Below are 20,719 nucleotides of genomic sequence, written 5' to 3' on the forward strand. Positions count from 1 at the left end.
ATTATATAATTAAAGTGTGAAACAACTGAAAATATGTCTTATATTCTAGGTTCTTCAAAGTAGCCACCTTTTGCTTTGATTACTACTTTGCACACTCTTGGCATTTTCTTGATAAGCTTCAAGAGGTAGTCACCGGAAATGGTTTTCCAACAGTCTTGAAGGAGTTCCCAGAGATGCTTAGCACTTGTTGGCCCTTTTGCCTTCACTCTGCGGTCCAGCTCACCCCAAACCATCTCGATTGGGTTCAGGTCTGGTGACTGTGGAGGCCAGGTCATCTGGCGTAGCACCCCATCACTGTCCTTCTTGGTCAAATAGTCCTTACACAGCCTGGAGGTGTGTTTGAGGCCATTGTCCTGTTGAAAAATAAACGATGGTCCAACTAAACGCAAACCAGATGGAATAGCATGCCGCTGCAAGATGCTGTGGTAGCCATGCTGGTTCAGTATGCCTTCAATTTTGAATAAATCCCCAACAGTGTCACCAGCAAAGCACCCCCACACCATCACACCTCCTCCTCCTCCATGCTTCACGGTAGGAACAAGGCATGTTGAGTCCATCCGTTCACCTTTTCTGCGTCGCACAAAGACATGGTGGTTGGAACCAAAGATCTCAAATTTGGACTCATCAGACCAAAGCACAGATTTCCACTGGTCTAATGTCCATTCCTTGTCTTCTTTAGCCCAAGCGAGTCTCTTCTGCTTGTTGCCTGTCCTTAGCAGTGGTTTCCTAGCAGCTATTTTACCATGAAGGCCTGCTGCACAAAGTCTCCTCTTAACAGTTGTTGTAGAGATGTGTCTGCTGCTACAACTCTGTGTGGCATTGACCTGGTCTCTAATCTGAGCTGCTGTTAACCTGCGATTTCTGAGGCTGGTGACTCGGATGAACTTATCCTCCGCAGCAGAGGTGACTCTTGGTCTTCCTTTCCTGGGGCGGTCCTCATGTGAGCCAGTTTCTTTGTAGCGCTTGATGGTTTTTGCCAATGCACTTGGGGACACTTTCAAAGTTTACCCAATTTTTCGGACTGACTGACCTTCATTTCTTAAAGTAATGATGGCCACTCGTTTTTCTTTACTCAGCTGCTTTTTTCTTGCCATAATACAAATTCTAACAGTCTATTTAGTAGGACTATCAGCTGTGTATCCACCAGACTTCTGCACAACACAACTGATGGTCCCAACCCCATTTATAAGGCAAGAAATCCCACTTATTAAACCTGACAGGGCACACCTGTGAAGTGAAAACCATTTCCAGTGACTACCTCTTGAAGCTCATCAAGAGAATGCCGAGAGTGTGCAAAGCAGTAATCAAAGCAAAAGGTGGCTACTTTGAAGAACCTAGAATATAAGACATATTTTCAGTTGTTTCACACTTTTTTGTTAATTATATAATTCCACATGTGTTAATTCATAGTTTTGATGCCTTCAGAGTGAATCTACAATTTTCATAGTCATGAAAATAAAGAAAACGCTTTGATTGAGAAGGTGTGTCCAAACTTTTGGTCTGTACTGTGTGTGTAAATATATATATACACACACACTATGACTTATCTCGGCTAAGATAAAGCCTAGATCCTCAGGCTACATTCACACTATGGGCGTAGCCAGGATCAAACCTAGGGGGGCAGAACCTCATACTGTTCCGCAGAATTTCATACTGCACACCTCAGGTGCTGCAGAACCTCATACTTCACACCCCTACACTTGAAAATAAAGCCTGCACCTTAAGAAGATGTGGTGATGAATGCAGTCTATTTATTCCAACTATCAGTTGATGTTGATGAAGACGAGCAATGCCTGTCCTGGGCGTCCTTTTGGGCAGCTATGAGGTGTACCTGACTGGTGCTAAAAAAAAGGAGTGTTAGTCTGTGTGCTATCCGGCTTTCATTCTTTTTGGTACAGATATGATATAGATAGAGCAGATTTCTAATCTGCTTTTGCTATTGAAAACATTATCTATAAGCTCAAAAGCCTTTCAGGTGATGCGGTTTTTTAAAAAGCTGATCGGCTTTTGCAACTGAAAAATGCATCCTCAAAAAACGCAGGAAAAACGCTGTGTGTGATTGTAGCCTTAGATCAGGAATAGAACAGTCATTTATAGGACGTTTCATAACTTTCCCAAATTCCTATGAAAAAATATTCTGCATTGACCTACTGTACCCAATTTATTATATATTTTAGGAGTTGGAGTCGGTCCATTTTATACCGACTCAGACTCCACCAAAATGAGCACCGACTCCGCAGCCCTGGTGTCTAACTGCGTTCAGGTCATCCCGCTGAGTTTGCTCCTGCAGCATCTACATATGGCATTCCTTTAGCCTTAGGGGCCATTGCCAGTCTTTGCAGGAATTTAACCCTGCTGGGTCCTGTAGAGATTTGCTTCCTCGGCCAATCCCTTGCTAGCAGGGCCTTTTTTAGGCAGCTCCTCCTACCACTTCTCGCTGAAATGTTGGTTCCTATCCTGATAGTACCCATTAATGCATTCCTCCTTATTCCAATTTCCGTTAACGACCCGGCGTTGTTACCTGTCCTATCTGACATCCCTGATCCTGCCGTTGGCTACATTTACTGATCCTGTGCTGCTTTCCCCAACCTCGGACCTTCTGACTATACCTCTGTTTTGCCCCTTGTAGCCGTGCCTCTGACCCTCCAGTCACTGCTGCAAAACCAGGGACTGTCCTGGAGCGGTACCTGGTGACTACCGGTTGCAAAGCCTATCCTCACCACCAGAGGCTTTAGTGCAGTGTTCCCCAATTCTGGTCCTCAAGAGCCACCAACGGGTCATGTTTTCAGGATTTCCTTAGTATTGCCAAAAATGATAATCACATCATCTGGACAGGCAATAATTCCATCACCTGTGAAATACTATGGAAATCCTGAAACCATGACCTGTTGGAGGCTCTTGAGGAACGGAGTTGGGGAGCGCTGCTTTAGTGAATACCCAGTAGATACTTATTTATGGCCCTCCAGGGCCAATATCATATCCAGCAGTGGTCCAATATAGAAGCAAGAACGGCGTTATGAGACCCTGCCCCTGTGCAAAGCATGTGGCATCATAGGAAATATAGTCTACATTCCGGAAACCATATGTCTGCCATATTACCACCAAGAGCAGCTGCAGAGATCCAGCATTGAAACTGGGGAGGGTGACTAAAGCATTTAATTTTTTTTACCGCTAATGAAGCGGATCGGAAAAACGTTTTTGAAAGAAGAAACACCTTTAGATTAATAAGAAGAACAATAGTGGAATGGCACTATACAGAGTCCTAAGAAAAAATGCTCAAAAGTAGAGGCGATGACAAGTTTTAGCGAGTCCTGAAACTAAATGCACAAACACCATATGGGATAGGCCAATTGCCTTTAAAAATGGAAAAAAATGTATTAGCTTATCGTTTGGGGGGGATCAGGGTGAATCCATAGAAAGCGAGTAGTTTAATTACCGGTACTTGCCATTTTCACTGGGAGCCCTTTACAGTTTCCCATTACATAATCTTCCGATGGCAGAAACGTTACAAATTGGCCATAAGAAATTCAACACCTACTATATATTTTATCATATTTGCGCACAAGAATGTAAAAGTCTTCTGATAAGTGCACAATTATGTGGGAGGGGAGAGATTGAAGCATTATTGTGATAGTAGTAGTAAGTCGGTGTCCTCAGTGACGCGTATCACGATATCCAAATGTCGAGGTGGAAAGGATGTGTTCTACCTATAAGCTCACATCCGCTGGAGGTGGGGTTGTAACCATATTGCTTACTAAATTATTATTAGACACCCCCTTATCGATGGCCCTATGGTGCTGATAAAGTTAAAAAATAAAAACCCTTTATACTGACCTCTTGGACCTGCACTGTTCTGGCCTGTGTCCTCCGCCGGTCTCAGCACCTAAATGATGTCACATGGCGGCTGAAGTCAATAGGCAGGTGCTGATCATCTGCACCAGTCATATTTTTGTCCTAGCGGTCATAGGACATGAAACCAGCGGGGGACACAGGGCTCAGAACACAGCTGTTTCGGGAGGGATGTATTGAGGCTTTAATTTTACTTTATCAGCAAACTGGGGCCACTAGTCTAGCAGTGGGGACCAACCCTTTTAAATGTTATCTTTTTGTTTAGTTTTTTTTGTGATGGGCGTCAATGTATTTTTATGTTTTTAAGTGTAAAAAGTCAAATAATTTGTATTATTCTGTCTGCCAGTAAAAGTTGATAATTTAAAAACCAGTGAAAATGAACTTAAAACATTGTTCTAAATCAAACTTTGTGCGTCTTTGTTTTTCGCGGGTTTCAGTTTGTGGTAGGCAAATAAGTATTTATTACTTACTTATATAGCACCATCATATTCCATATCACTTTACAGACATCATCATCACTGTCACCATTGGGGCTCACAATCTAGATTCCCTATCAGTATGTATGGAGTGGGAGAAGAAACTGGAGGAAACCCACGCAAACACGGAGAGAACATAAACTCCTTGCAGATATTATCCTTGGTGGGGTTTAGTGCTAACCACTGAGCCACCTTGCTGCCATGTTAAAGTGAATAAGACTATGGGGGCGCTGTCTCTTGACTGTAATGGTGATAGATGGCATTTTAGCGTCACAGTGCGTGTGGGTACATGGAGCGGACCCGCTTTACACAGGGCAGGTGTCCGCTGCTCTAAATAGCCAGCACCTGCCTTCTACCAGCAGCAATCTGAGCTGGCTCCGATTGCTGCCGATGTAAATTTCTGACAGTAATACCCAATTCATCTGATCTGTTCCGGCGCCCATCGTCCCCAGCGATGTGATTACAAGGGGCATGGCACAGCTGAAGACCCTTCTTTCCACCATCTTTATGACATAGAGGGCCATAATTTTGTACTAACAAATGCAGTACATAACGCAAGCGATCACAGATTCAAGTTCCCTTTTGTTACAAAAAAAAAAGGTTTGAAATATTAGAAAAAAAAACTAAAAAAATCAAAATGCAAATCACCCCTCTTTTTCCGAGTTTAAAGAAAATAAAAAACTTAGGGTTAATTCAGACATCAGGGTTTTTTTCAAGTACATGAAAAACGGATAGTGATTTTCGTCAGCGTGTCCTTTACGGTAGTTAGTTTCTCCACCTTCTCCTATTTATTTATTTTTTGCTCATCAGTAAAAACAATAAGTCAGTGAATATGGATGGCGTTCTAGAGCAATTCGATTTTTTTTTTTTTTTCACTTGCATTGTCGATTTTGATCCGACACTTGCATCGTTATCAGCCCCATACACTATCGTTATCCGTAAAAAACTAACTAAAATCAAAACATCAAAATTGCCCTTTTTTTTGGCTGATACTTCTTCAATAATAAAATACCATAAAAACATCAAATGTGCCCCCAAATGTCACCATTAAAAAAATGCAAGCCCTCAAATATCCCGCATAAACAATTGGAGTTCAGCGTTATTTTTCAACCGCAGCCACTTTTCACTTTTTGCGTTTCCATTTTTTCCTCCCCTTCATCCCACAGCCATAAGTCTTATTTTTCTGTCCACATAGACATATGAGTTGTACTTTTTAATGACACCATTCATTTTACCACAGTTTTATTTTCTTTCACAATTTCACATCACTTTCAATTTTTCCCTTTTTTTTTTTTTTTTTTTTTAGGTAAGCTCTACGGTAAACTAAATAGTGCTGTCCAAATAAAACAAAAAAAAAAAATCAAATGACCATATTGAAGGAATAATAAAAAAAAAAAAATAGTTACGGCTCTATCTTTGAAGAAGGGGAGGAAAAAACAATTGTGCAAAAATGAACATTGGCCATGGTGGAAAGGGGTTAATGAGAATTTTTTTTTTTTTTTTTTTTTTTTTTTTTTTTTAACCAGGATTCACACTACAAACTGCATAAATTATTAAATACACAAACACACAATATATGTTATAACTGATGAGGCTGGTGTACTGGCTTCCAAAATACATGTCAGAATGGGTTGCATAATACTTTTTGATATTAAAATTTTGATATCATCCTGATATTAAGATGAGCATTTTAGTACCTAAATTTTAAAGGGTGTGTACATCTTTACAATTTTTTTTTTTTTTTCATTGTTTTTGCTTCTAACTAGTCTTCATTAAAATTTTTCCACCAATTTTCCTGCTGCAGATTGTCGGGCTTTTTTTCTAGAAAATGTTGAAAACCAGTTGGACCAGCTGCTCCTGGCTTTGACATCTCTCTGCTCTCTCCCTTCTCTATGGGTACGTGCACACACTGCGGAATGGGGTGCTGATTTGGCCGTGTGGATTAAATCTGCAGGTCAAAAGACCTGCGGTTTTACCTGCAAATTAGCCTGCGGTTTATCATCTCTACAATGGAGGAGATAGGAATCCGCAGAAAGAATTGACATGTCAATTCTTTTTGCAGTTTAGAAACCGCAGCAAATCCACGTGGAAAAATCAGCACCATCTGCACTGCGGTTTTTAATATCCAAATCCGCTGCGGATGTGCAGCAGAATCCGCAGCGTGTGCACACACCCTAAGTGTCAGAGATAGCAGTGAAGGAGAAGAGAAATACACAGATATTCACAGTATGGATAGGGAAAAAGTGTCTACAGTCTCGGGGAGTGCAGAGAAATCAGGCTTTAGAAAAGGAGGAAAACGCATGAAGAGGAAATGAGCACCGGAAAGAAATTATGCTGATACATGAGCTAAGGAAGACTGCAGCACCACGGATAACCACAGACCTTACATCCAGCTTGTATTACCTACATTACTCCCACAAGCGAAAAATCTGAATGATGCGGAAAACTACATGTCGGGAGTTGTAGAAATGAATGACTAGTTGAAGACTGCAAACTGAAACTTAATGCAATTTTATTAACTAAAGGTAATCAGTAACTTGTAAAAATGAGCCGCCATCTTCTTCTGTTCCCATCGCTGATCCGGTCGTCTTCTGTAGTTTGGGACATGCCCCATAGTTCCAGTGTTTTCCGGAAGTCAATACTGAATGCAAATCTATGAGAGCCTGAATGAGGGTCTCATAGACTTACATTGAGAGCCTGTGTCCGTTACTTCGGTCAAGTTGCTTTCACATGATGGTGGGTTAAGTCCGGAGCGGTGTCGGGAACAGCTGTAGACAGTGGCTGATATGTGTATTATTAGAGGATTAGTGACACCACTCCAGCAATGAAATTAAAAAAAATTCCTGGAGGTGGGGGTCCTTGGTGCACCCATGGTGTGGCCAAGGGCTCAGAATGCCGTTCCGGCCCATCAATTCGCATGCTGCCAACGTCATGTTAGCTTGATGACCACACTTTTGGTGGTCCAGAGTGAGTGCTGCCCGCATTAAATGCCCAGGCCTGCACTAATACTGCAGGAGCCCAATGAGCGCATTAACACGCAGCGTCCGTACAGACTCGCTTTACTGCCTCTCTCCTGTCTGCGGTGTCCGCTCGCTGCACACAGGATTACATAGTACCAATGCAGACAGGAGAGACGGATGAGAGCGTGCAAACACTGACACTGAGTGCTCTCGCTTGCTTGACCTATTCAGTGTCAGTGTAGCATACAATCTATTGTAGCAGTGTGTCCACTTCATTCACTATTACCTTGCTCTCCTTCCTGGATTTTCAGATAACCCTGGAGTTCTTGCCAATAATGGTATATGTGAATACATCAACTGCACTACCGATGGGGGATATGGCTCACTTATCTTATACACATCCTGATGAAGGGTACATCACCCGAAACATTGCTATTTACTGTTAAAGGGGTTTTCCTACTAACAAAGTTAATTTTAAAGTGGATTTTAATCAATACATCTTGGAATAATAATAATTTCCTCAATTGGATGTGATTACAGAAAATGTTCCTGTGCTGAGATAATCTTATAAATGTGCCCCAGACATGTGCTGTGTAATGGCCGTGTCTGATCGTGAAGGAACATGGTCTGATCGTACCACAACTGGGTTTTGTAAAGTCTTTTTACAGTCATTAATTTTTACCTATGGAACATTGAAGAAACTGTCTGCGGTTTCTCAAGCACAAACGATGGCATCCTGTGACGTTTGGGCATCTTGAGCTTTCCCATTGACTTGTACTGTAAATTACAGAACATCTCCCTAGCTGAAAATGCCAGAAGAGTGGACCGGTCACTACTTTTTTGTATTTTTAGTAACAAAGTGGTTAAAAGTCAAAAGGCTGAACATATAAAGAACAAGTCATGTTTACCTAGAAATGCGTATGTTCATTCTTTAGGGCGTTTTTCACGTGGTTTTCACTGCAGAATCCACCAAAAAAGACATTGTGTGCACAGACCCTACAGGGGCAACCCCTAGTCAGGCACCAGAGATTTTTTTGGAAGATTTCGGCAATGGACAGTACATGTCTAACAGCATTCCAGATATGGGAGTGTGTTTCTGTATGTAACGTGGACTCTCCCGTAGCAGCTACTGCTAGACCGAATTAAACCTCATTCACACACGCTCTGATCCGAGTCAGAGTGCCTGGTATTAACATGTGAAACTCGGCCTTGTTTCTCGCATGTGTGATCCCGACTTTAAAGGGAATCTGTCACCCCATTTTTCGACTATGATCTGCCGGCACCGCCATCAGGGGCTTATCTACAGCATTCTGTAATGCTGAAAGATAAGAAAAATGAGTTATATTATACTCACCCAGGGGCGGTCCGGTCTTGGTCTGATGGGTACCACGGTCCATCGCCTCCCATCTTCTAACGGTGACGTCCTCCTCTTTGCTTCCCGTCGTGGCTCCTGCGCAGGCGCACTGCTCTGCTCTGTTGAGGGCAGAGCAGAATACTGCAGTGCGCAAGCGCAGGACCTCTCCCGGCACCTGCGCACTGCAGTACTCTGCTCTGCCCTCAACAGGACAGAGCAGTGCGCCTGCGCAGGAGCCACGACAGGAAGCAAAGAAGGGGACGTCACCGTTAGAAGATGGGAGGCGCCGGACCGGACCGCGACACCCATCGACCAAAACCGGACCCCCTGGGTGAGTATAATATAACTAATTTATCTTATCTTTCAGGTTACATCTTGAGCTTAGCTACAGCATTACAGAATGCCTTAGATAAGCCCCTGATGGCGGTGCTGGCAGCTGATAGTCAATAAATGGGGTGACAGATTCCCTTTAATGACATACCTCCTCGGTTTCTGACACTGGACTCTTGACTATCCGGTCTCATGGCTTGTCTGTGAGAAGTGACTCGGCGTCACAGTAAGTCTATGCATCTGTACAAAACACTGGACTGCACGCAAGATCGAGCCAAAGGCCATTAAACAAATAATAAATTATTTGCTACCTCTTACATATGTGGGACCTTTTTTCTTTTTGGGTGACTGATGCAGCTAATAAAGGGTTATTCCCACCTGTGCCTGTCCTGGCTGAGGTGGGAATCACTGCCTCCAAGTCCTGGACAACAGCAGGTTCCAAGAACAGTCGCTGAGTGCGACTGTACTATTCTGTTTGCACAACTCCCATAGAAATGAATGGGAGCTATGCCTCCAGTGTAGCGCTTTCTCCCATTTGTTTCTAGGGGACTTGCACAAACAGGACTGCAGCAGCCATAATCGTCTGTGTTTGTAACAAGCCTGTGGTGGCCGAGACCTGGATGCAGCAGGCAGGGACGGATATTATGCTTTGGGTACTTTGGAGCGATCCCGAACGGTAAGGCCACAAGGAGCGACCACCAGGAGCCCAGACAGTGTGCGTTTCTGAATGTTAGAGGCCTCACTATAAGGCCTCGTTCACACCCTCAGTGTTTGGTCAGTTTTTTACCTCAGTATTTGCCAAAACCAGGAGTGGAACAATCAGAGGAAAAGTATAATAGAGACACGTCACCACTTGTGGATTTATCACCCACTCCTGGCTTTGGCTTACAGATACTGAGGTAAAATACTGACCAAATACTGACCGTGTGAACGTGGCTTTTTGCATCTACACAGAATTTGGCACAGTTTTTATTTTTAAATTTTATCAAACTTCTTTAGCAAAACTGAAATAATTCTTATCAAACTTTAATAAAAAAAAAAATAAAAAAAATGCAAAATTATAAGCTCTCCCCCCGACTAGAGCGGGTAACCTCACGTGACTGTTACGTCATCAATCATGCTAGATAGTACCATAGAGAAGGGCTTCGTTAAGTACAGCTAGTCCACTCGGCGCTGAGAGAGCGCCCTCTTCTGTCTCTATGCTTCGTGATCACCTGGAAAACGTCCGTGTGGAAACAGAGACGGTGACTATGGTTCCGCCCCTTCTCTCCAGCCTGGTTTCACCCCTCCTTCTCAGCACGGTTGCTCTCCTCCCACCCATCACTCGCCTCTTCGGGCCGATGTGGGCCATGGACCGGCTCGGTTCCGGAGCTCATCGGCCGAAGCTGCTCAGATGAAAGTGTTCATCGGCTGGGTACTCACATACGTGCTCTGCCTGGCCGCGGTGAGGAAGATGTGGAGCAGCCGGTACCTGAGGAGTCACCTGAGTAGATCCCTGTATATGAACATGCTGAGCCCTAACCAGGCCCCTTACTGGGAAGTGAGTCACCAGGTGTGTGCACAGCTGTGGGGTCTGACAGGAGGAGCAGGAGGGCTGCTCCGGGCTATCATGTGCTATGACATGGCTGGGTTTAACATTTAGGGGTCATTGTTGTTTTGTTTTCTTTTTAATCTGGTCCGTGTTCACATTGGGTTGGGGTCCGGCTGCATTGCACCCCACTAAATACAAGTTAACGGGCGCTGTCCCTTTAATTTCCTTTTTTTTTTAACCTCCGACCAGTTGGGGCGCTCTTTCTGGGTACAAAAGAGAAGAGCCTCTATACTTAGCACCAAATCGCCCTCTGTTATTGGTTTCCCTAGCAGCCGGACCCCCATTGATCAGGCCCTCGTATTAACGCCCCGTCACTGTTTTTTCACAGGAAGAATTCCTTCAGTCCAGGCCACAACAAGTAAGAACGTGTTCTCATGTAGATTTTTTTTAGGCATTTAAAAAAAAAAAGGCAAATTATAGCCATAAAATCGCAGAGGAAATTCCGTACATTTTTGGTGCTTTTTTTTTTTTTTTTGCAAAGCCGTTTTGATCTCAATGGATAAAAACTTCATTAAAATGCTAAGGCCGCGTTCACACTGTGTTTTCCCGTTGCTTTTTCTAAAGCGTGGTAAACTGATCATTTTTTTTTTCTTTTACCATTCTTTATGGAAAATCGTGCGTCCTGTGGACATGGAAAGGACTGACAGGCTGCGTTTAAAAAAAAAGGAGGAAAAAAAGCAGGGTGTGAATGAGATTTTAGAAATGATTGTAATTTTTCCTGTTACGGTAAGCACACACAAGCCCGGGGGGCGACACTCGCTCCTCAGAGGGAACGGGGCAGACTTTTATTTTACTATTACACTTAAAGGTGATCCTGGGGGGCTATCGGGACCTGACGGCTCCCTCTCTGAGGTTCCTTGCTTGCACCTTTTTTGTGCAGGCGCACTTCCATCGCTGCCGTGTGTCACCTGTTAGGATTCGTCTTGTGCTGCCGTCCAGGCTTTGTCTCGGTCCCTGTGATCAGCTATTACACTCCGGGCCTGAGTTGTGCCGCCGGTGTGATGGCATGAGGCACCCAGACATCAGCCGGCAGCGAGTGACGCGCGATTGTCATTCTTCACCAGGATACTGTGCGACTTCCTCCTGCTCATTGTCTGGCAGAGCGACGCCGTCTGCTCATCACGGGCATGCACTTCTCACCGTCAGGCCACAAGGGGCACGAAAGCCGCCTCATCCCTCCTCTGCTCTTCATCACCTTCTTATTAGCATTCACTATAGGAGCTCTGCTTTTCCTTTCTGGCTTTCATTCTTTTATTTATTCTTAATATATTGAATCTGTTAACAAAAAATATTATAATATTTATTGTATTTTATTATTAAGTTTGTGATGATTATAAATATGAAAATATGTTCTTGGCCAATCTAAAAAAACCTAAATGTCTCCCTTAGTGTCTGCTATTTTTGCATGCATTCCTTTTCTGTCTGCTGTACCTCTCCCGGGCGCTAGACTGTCTAAATGAGTTTGTTTCCTTCCTTAGATATATAAAATACTATGTATTGATGGTAAATGTTATATTAGGAGTGGTCGCTGTTTCTGCTCGTTTTAATATTGGATATTTTGTATACAAGGTCGGTTATATTGCGCTTCGTTAATGGATGCAACTTCCAGTGGTCGTTATAATAGATGATGTTTGGTGACCAAACCTAGCAGTTATAAAAGGCTGGTGATAAAGTGAAGATTTGGTCTTATTTTTTATTTTTCAATAGGTTGGATGTGTGTAGTTTAGGTCTTGACATAGGCAAAATTGTGACTTCATATATATTTTTTACCCTCTATAATCTCAGGCTGGACTTAGACGTCTGAGTATGGATCAGGATTTTCAGGACAAGCTGGTGGTCTCATGACCCCAACTGAATAGCCTCATATATGCCAACGTGGCCAGTCCTGAGTCACAGTCCATACACGGGCCATGATACTGAAATATCCAAACTCAGCCTTGGGCCTTATTCAGACAGCAGGTTGTTGTGTATCCATGGTTTTCACGGATAGTTCTTATACCTGTGATGGTCTATGGGGCCATTCACGTATCTGATTTTTCGCAGACCAAGAGGTACACGGAAAATTGTGGAGACTTGACCGATTATGATCCGAGGGTCAGCTCAAAATCGCCAATGCACGTCTGTAGGGCCGTGTAGAAATCGGACCTCACTCGGATGATATCCGAGTGTGGATTGATTTCTCGGACTGACAGTGGAGAAGGTGGAGAAACGTTTTTAATTCTTTTTCTTCATATATGAGAAAAACGGATGACGCTCGGACCACACTCCGATCAATACAATTTGAGCATTTTTGTTGTGCATGTAAAAATTGGACATGTGAACGATCTCTTACGTCTTATTCAATCCAATGTTCGAATATGAGTGCTATCCAAAATGCATGCGGCAAAAAATGCATGCTTTGGTGTGGTTTTTTTCATGCGCTTTTGCGGCTAACTTGTGTGTCTTTGTGCATGCTAATAAAGTTTAGTGTCCCCAGAGGGAGAAAAAACCCTGCTTCCTGTACAACCAAACCTGTAGATCATGATCAGATTGGAAAAAAATCGCAGCATGCTGCGGTTGTAATCGAAAATCGGATTGCATCCCGCAATAGAAGTCAATGGGTGTGAGAAAAAATTGCACAGCACTCGGACAATGCAAGTGCTGTTAGACTTTTACACACCGATGTCCTTTGAAAAGCTGGCAATTCAGCGGCCGTGTACAGTAAAATTATAGCATGACAGGAAAGAATAGATGGATGACATACAGTATACACATAGACAAGATAGATGTCAGTGACATTATAAAATTAGTACAGTCCGTGTGCCGCTTACTGTACATGTATTTAATTATTAAAAGATTATTTTTAGAAATAAATGTCATGGGCTCCTGCGTAGTTTTCTTAACCAGCAGAGGGAAAGCCAATGGCTGGGGGCTGATGTTTATAGCCTGGGAAGGGGGTAATACCCTTGTAACTTCCCAGGCTATTAATATCAGCTCACAACTGTATACTTAGTTTTTACTGGCTATTAAAATGGGGGGCCCTAGAAAAAAGATGTAGGGTCCCCCTACAATTAATAACCAGCAAAAGCTATGCAGACAGCTGAGGGCTGATATTAATAGCCTAGGAAGGGGCCATGGATACTGGCCCTCCCCAGCCTTAAAACATCAGCTCTCAGCCACCCCAGAAAAGGCGCATCTATAAGATGCGGCAATTCTGGCACTTAACCTCGCTCTTCCCACTTGCCCTGTTGCAGTGGCAAGTTGGGTAATAGTTGTGGGGAGGGGGGTTGATGTCACCTTTGTATTGTCAGGTGACTTGATGCTCAGAGGTTAATATGGAGAGGTGTTAATAAGACACCCACATTACTAACCCCATAGTCATATTGTATAAAAACACAGACACCCAGAATAAAGTCCTTTTAATTGAAAAAATGAGACAAACTCCTTTAATAAATCTTAATTAAACCATGCTAATGACATCACCCATTCCAGTGACGCCATTGTCCCCTGCAAGAGAAATAAAATAACAAGCAACAATATTCCTCATCTTTCCGCGGAGAAGATGATACTCCATTTGTCCCACGACTGGTCTAGCTCTGCTACATCTAGATGGCAGGTTGCAGGATGCGACCACACAGCCTGTCATCCAGCAGAGACACTGAGCAGCGTGTGCTCAGTGTACTCCTATAACCTGAATATTAGCATAAAAAAGCAGCAAAAATGCCGAGTGTGAACTTAGCCTTAGGCTGGTTTCAGACAATAGTGTTTTGTTGTTCAAGTACGAATTTGCTATTGGTCTCCTGACCTGAATTCACCAGCCTTGTAGACATAAATGAGGTGGTTAGTTTTGGTCAGGATGGTATCGCAGTCCATTCTCCAAAGCAGAAAACACATATGTGAGTCTGGCATTACGGTGACATCAGTGTGAAAATCTGTAAGATTTCCACAGAGAATGAGCGCGCTGCAGTTATCGTTCACTGCATGGCGGTACTAAAGTTCTACAGAGCTCATCCCCATGTATTGCTCTGCACATTGCCAGGGACAATTCCACCATGTCACCTTTGCCTCTGTCTTATAGATGTCCCATAAGGGGCTTCTCTGCTATGGGTTACGAGGGTCCCTTGATGTAAGCAGATCACCGTTTCCTCCAATTAGGACCTTCATCATTTAGCTGTTATATATGGGGAATCCTGGCAGTAAGTGTTGAATATCCCTGCAGCGCCACCACGGGGTAAATGAGGCATTACACCATCAGATGATTGTAGAGGTCCTCCAGAGTCCCCTGTAACCGCACTGCCCTATGGCTGATTGATGAGGATCCTGAATGGAAGACTCCCCTTTATTACCTGGGAATTCCTAGTAATGTTTATGAATATACGTTTTCTCAACTGGACAACCCCATTAATCTTTGGATAAGCCAGGAAATAATCGTTACGGTACATTCTTTCCTTTTGAAGGCCGTGCTAGTAAGATTTATTAACGTCTCCCGTTCTTTCCTATAGTGGTATTTATGCGATAAAGAGAAATTAAGTGAAGAACTTCATCCAATATTTGTCCAGAGTTTCCTGGATCAAGGAACACAGACCTTCCTGAACCGGAGCATCGAGAAGTCCGGCTGGTTGTCTATACAGCTTTACCACTCCTTCATGTCCTCGGTCTTCAGCATGTTTATGTCCAGAACCTCTATTAATGGGTGAGTAGTATTTCCTCCATCCAGGAGGACATCTCCAGGGCTTCCATTCTTCTCTATATGGTTTTAATAATCTTGACCTTTTATATGGGATGGTAATGGTAGTTCTATGTGCACATACAGTGACTTGCCAAAGTATTCACCCCCTTATCAGTTTTCTTGTTTTGCTACCTCACAACCTGGAATTTCACTTTGTTTTTTTGTTTGTTTTTTTTGAGGGTTTGCATCAGTTCATATAAAGAACATACCTACAGCTGCGGACATTTGGTTTTCTTTTTATTGTAAAGCAAGCAGCAAATAGGATAAATTAGTAGAGCCTCCTTTTGCAGCAATTACAATTGTAAGTCATTTTCAATAAGTCTCTATGAGCTTTCCATATCTTGCCGCTTGCATTTTTGCTCATTCCTCAAGCTAAAACTGTTCCAGCTCCTTCAGGTTAGATGGTTTCCTCTGGTGAACAGCAGTCTTCAAGTCTGACCACAGATTCTCAGTTGGATTAAGTTCTGGGCTTTGACTAGGCCACTCCAAAACATTTACACGTTTCCCCTTAAACCACTCGAGTGTAGCTTTAGCAGTGTGCTTTGGGTGATTGTCTTATTGGAAGGTGAACCTCCATCCCAGTCTCAAATCACTGACAGATTGAAACAGATTTTGCTCAAGAATATCCCTGTATTTCTCACCATCCATCTTCCTCTCAACTCAGACCATTTTCCCTGTCCCTGCTGCCAAAAAAACATCCCCACACCATTATGCTGCCACCACTATGTTTCACTGTGGGGATGGTGTTCTTGTGGCAATGAACTTTGTTGGTTTTGCACAAGACACAGTGTTTACTTTGGTGGCCAAAAAGTTCAGTTTTGATCTCCTCTGACTACAGAACCTTCCTCCATACATTTGGGGAGTCTTCCACCTGTCTTATGGCACACTCAAAACAACCCTTATAACTTTTGTGTGTAAGCAAAGGCTTTTTTTTCTGCCCACTCTTCCATAAAGGCCACGTCTATGGAGTGTACGGCTTATTGCAATCAAATGGACAGATACTCCAGTCTCTGCTTGGAAACTCTGTAGCTCCTCCAGGATTACCTTTGGCTCTGATTACTACCCTCCTTGCGTCGGCTGATAGTTTTCGTTAGCAGCCCTCTCTTTGCAGGTTGTTGTGGTACCTTGATCTTTCCTTTTGACATAATGGATTTGATGGTGCTCCAGGTGATCATCAGAGAAAGAGATCTTTGTTTTATAACCCAACCCTTATACTTTGTCCCTGACTTGTTTGGAGATCTCCTTGGTCTTCAAGGTGTTTGGTTATGCCGTCTGCTTAATGGTGTTGCCGCCTCTGTGGCTTTTCAGAAAAGGTAAAGTGTATATACCGACAGACCATGTAACGCATAGATTGCACATAGGTGGACTTCCTTTCTCTAAGCTTGTAACTTATAAAGGTACTTGCTTGCACCAGAAATCTTTAGGGGCTTCATAGCAAAAAGGGTGAATACATATGCACATGCCAATTTTTAGTTATTTGATCCCATAAATTCAGTTTTTCTCTATATTTTCTCACTTAGACTATTTAATGCTGATACATCACACACAAAACTGATTACAGAAATATTTAAACACCGGTTGTAATGTAACAAAATAGGTAAAAATCCAAGGGAGCGAATATTTTTGCAAGCCTCTGTAACCGACTATTCACAATTGCTGTGCAGTACGATCATCTCCAGTAATCACATAATAATTTGCAGTTTTATCCTTACATAAATGCCATTAGCACATCCTGAGACCCCGATCAAATCTTAAAAGGGATCTCCAGATTTGGGGTGCACTTCTACAGTCACATCACCTCAAGTTTGTGATTTGCATAGTTCCAACCACATGCCAACTAGACGTGTCCAGCCTCGCTCTATATATATTTGTATTGAGCGAGGCCGCGCACATCTAGCTTGTGTGCAAATCACACACTTGCAGGCGTGTGCATCAGAGAATCCTGACAGTGCATAGTGCGCGTGCTGTGAGCATTCACAAGTCTGCAGTCATATAAAATGACTGAAGATTTGTACCCTAAGGTCAGACAACCCCTTTAAGTAAAGGCAGATGTCCTCTTAACTTGTATAAAGTGGGAACTATTTGAAGGGGAGATAATGGTCAATCAAACGACTATATTTACAAAAACCTCACAGCTGTATATTGGTAAATTGCTATATTGTGGATCGATGCTGGTTACCGGAAATGTAACATCTCAAAAACTCACTTTTTGCCCATAGCAAAATCAATACACAGTGAATTGCTTTTTTTCAGTTTCTGGAACAAAGAGGCATCTGCCATAAAATGATCCGATAAGGGTAATATAGATCACTATTTGACAGGTTTATGACCGTGAACTAGGATCACATGGAGCATAGCATCAGCTTTATTGTAACCACGTGTCCACCTTTTTTTCCAATGTCCGTAGGCTCCTCGGCAGGGGGTCAATGTTTGTCTTCTCACCAGAACAGTTCCAGAGACTTCTGAAGGTTGGCCCTGATTGGAAATCTCACAGACTATTGGATCTAGGTGCCGGAGATGGTGAAGTCACAAAGGTTATGAGCCCACACTTTGAAGAGATTTACGTCACAGAGATGTCTCAGACCATGATATGGCAACTTCAGAAGAAAAAGTACAGGTACGTTTCCCCCACATCTGGAAAGAAATCTGTATTTTTAAGCATGCAACTGTAGTGCTGAGCGAGTGTTCTGGGATTAGGTGTTATCTGAGCATGCTCGGGTACTAACAGAGTCTTCAGGGTGCTTGAAAAATATATTTGAGTTCCCGCGGCTGTTAGGCAATCCCTGCCTGTGTTGCGGCTGTCGAACAGCCGTGAGACATTCAGCCACTGGGACTCGAACATATTTTTCGAGCACGCCGAAGACGCTTGATTAACACACAAGCATGCTTAGATAACACCTGATCCCAACACACTTGCTCATCACTTTACACCAGCACATGGATGACTGTATATGTACAGAGGATATCTCCAGTGCTAGAATGAAGGGTCTCCTCTTGATCTCCCGTCCTTTAGATGTGCTGGTCTGTCGTTAACCTACAGAATATTTCCAGCAGGAAATCACACGATGCCTGAAAGTTAAGGTTTTTCTTACCACGTCTAACGTGAATATCTATTTTCATTTTTAGAGTACTGAATATTGATGAATGGCAAAGCACTGGCTTCCAGTACGACGTCATTAGCTGCTTAAACCTCCTTGATCGCTGCCACCAGCCCGTGACCTTACTGAAGGAAATGAGAAGTGTCCTTGAGCCAACAAGAGGTCGGGTCATATTGGCCTTGGTCCTGCCATTTCACCCTTATGTAGAAAACGGTAAGTGACCTAATAACCGTCCGTATTTTCATGCTGCAAAGAGTAAAACTACAGCGAAAACCACCTATATTCACACACAGTTTCCTCTGCTGCACCATTACCACCCAGTGTGAATGCACTCTAATGTTTGTGCAATGGAGTACATATTGTTTGGTCTGGATTTGGGTACATCCAACCTCTGTGGTGAGAATGAATGGAGAGATGTCTGTGCATGTATAAAAGGCGTTCTCCCTCACTCCTATATTGCATGCCCAGCATTATTATTATTATTTATTGTTATAGCGCCATTTATTCCATGGCGCTTTACATGTAAGGAGGAGTATACATAAAAACAAGTACAATAATCTTAAACAATACAAGTCATAACTGGTACAGGAGGAGAGAGGACCCTGCCCACGAAGGCTCACAATCTTCAAGGGATGGGTGATAATACAGTAGGCGAGGGTAGAGCTCTCCATTCATTCTCCGGCAGCTGCCTCTCCTGTTCTTTCAGAGGACCCTCAATTTGTACATAAGTCAGACTTAAGACAACTCACCGAAAAGGATATAAAATGGAAAAAACATCACAGAAAAAAAGGCGGCTGCATTTACCAACGCACAGTATTAAATGCACAGCAGGGGTCAGCAGCCTCCATGATAAAGGTGCAGGCTGCAAATGTGCAAAATCCTGATACAGCCACTCGCACACTGACCAATTCATGGAGGGGGTGGTTGCCTAGTTTTAGAAATGCACACAGATACAGTGGCATGTAAAAGTTTGGGCACCCCTGGTCAAAATTACTGTTATTGTGACCAGTTAAGCAAGTTGAAGATGGAATGATCTCTAAAAGGGCTAAAGTTAAAGATGACACATTTTCTCTGTATTTTAGGCCAAAAAAATTATATATTGTCATTTTTTATATATTAAAGATTACAATAAGGAAAATAGGCCAATGCAACAGTTTGGGCACCCTGCATAGTTAGTACCTAGTAGCACTCCCTTTTAAAAATATCACAGCTTGTAAACGCTTCTTTCAATTCTTGTTTGATGGATTTTCATCCATTCTTCCTTGGAAAATTCTTCCATTTCTGTGAGATTCCTGGGTCATCTTGCATACACTGCTATTTTGAGGACTAGCCACAGATTTTCAATGATGATCGAATCGGGGGACTGTGAGGGCCATTGAAAAACCTTTAGCTGTCGCCTTTTGAGGTAGTCTATTGTGGATTTTGATGTGTGTGATCATTATCCATTTGTAGAAGCCATCCTGTTTTCAAATTCAGCTTTTTTACACATGGTGTTATGTTTGCATCAAGAATTTGTTGAAATTTCATTGACTCCATTCTTCCCTCTACCTGTGAAATGTTCCCTGTGCCATTGTCTGCAACACAACTCCAAAGCATGATTGATCCATCCCCATGCTTAATGGTTGGAGAGATGTTCTTTTCCTGAAATTCTATGCAATTTTTTTCTTTGCACATACCTTTGATCATTGCGACCAAAGAGTTTTATTTTAACTTCAATGATTCACAGGACTTGTTTCTAAAATGCATTGGGCTTGTTTAGATGTTGTTTTGCGTACCTCTGATGCTGAATTTTATGGTGAGGGTGCAGGAGAGGTTTTCTTCTGATGACTCTTCCATGAAGGCCATATTTGATATGGTGTCTCTGAACAGTAGAACAATTACCACAACTCCAGAATCTGCTAAATCTTTCTGAAGGTCTTTTGCAGTAAAGTGGGGGTTCTGATATGCATTTCTAGCAATCCTAAAAGCAGCTCTCTCTGAAATTTTGCTTGGCCTCCCAGACCTTATCTTGACCTCCACTGTTCCTGTAAACTGCTATTTCTGAATTACATATTGAACTGACTGTTTTTTCGCACAAGGTTAGAGGAGGCTATGTGTTTCTAAACCTGTGGAATCTGCATCAGCTGGCCTTTCCTAACATTGAGGGTGAACAAGCCATATCCCTTACAGGCTAATTAAGGTCTGAAACCTTGGTCAAAGTTATCTGAGCACACAAATCTCCAAAGGTGCCCAAACTTTAGCATCGGACCATTTTTCTTTTCGTAATTTATAAAATGTGAAAAAATGACAATGTGTATTACTTTTTAGCCTAAAATACAAAACAAATGTGTCATCTTTAACTTTAGGCCTTTTA

At 42.8% G+C, this 20,719-nt stretch overlaps 1 protein-coding gene across 4 annotated transcripts in view; it reads left to right on the forward strand.

Annotated features, from left to right (window-relative positions):
- Positions 1–10,153: 10,153 nt before the first annotated feature.
- The window catches only part of METTL9 (methyltransferase 9, His-X-His N1(pi)-histidine), a 35,274-nt gene continuing 24,708 nt past the window's right edge, over positions 10,154–20,719 (forward strand). Inside the window, exons 1-5 of one of the 4 annotated variants that reach the window (XM_073542999.1) lie at positions 10,223–10,521; positions 10,889–10,918; positions 15,042–15,232; positions 17,676–17,885; positions 18,395–18,579. In XM_073542999.1, the coding sequence (XP_073399100.1) occupies positions 10,363–10,521; positions 10,889–10,918; positions 15,042–15,232; positions 17,676–17,885; positions 18,395–18,579 (775 nt within the window). In that variant the 5' untranslated portion in view covers positions 10,223–10,362. The other 3 variants (XM_073543002.1, XM_073543000.1, XM_073543001.1) reach the window with 3 other exon arrangements.

Source organism: Dendrobates tinctorius, unplaced genomic scaffold, assembly GCF_039654945.1.
Source record: "Dendrobates tinctorius isolate UK_male_01 unplaced genomic scaffold, ASM3965494v1 ptg000129l, whole genome shotgun sequence".
In the NCBI taxonomy this organism is placed as follows: domain Eukaryota; kingdom Metazoa; phylum Chordata; class Amphibia; order Anura; family Dendrobatidae; genus Dendrobates; species Dendrobates tinctorius.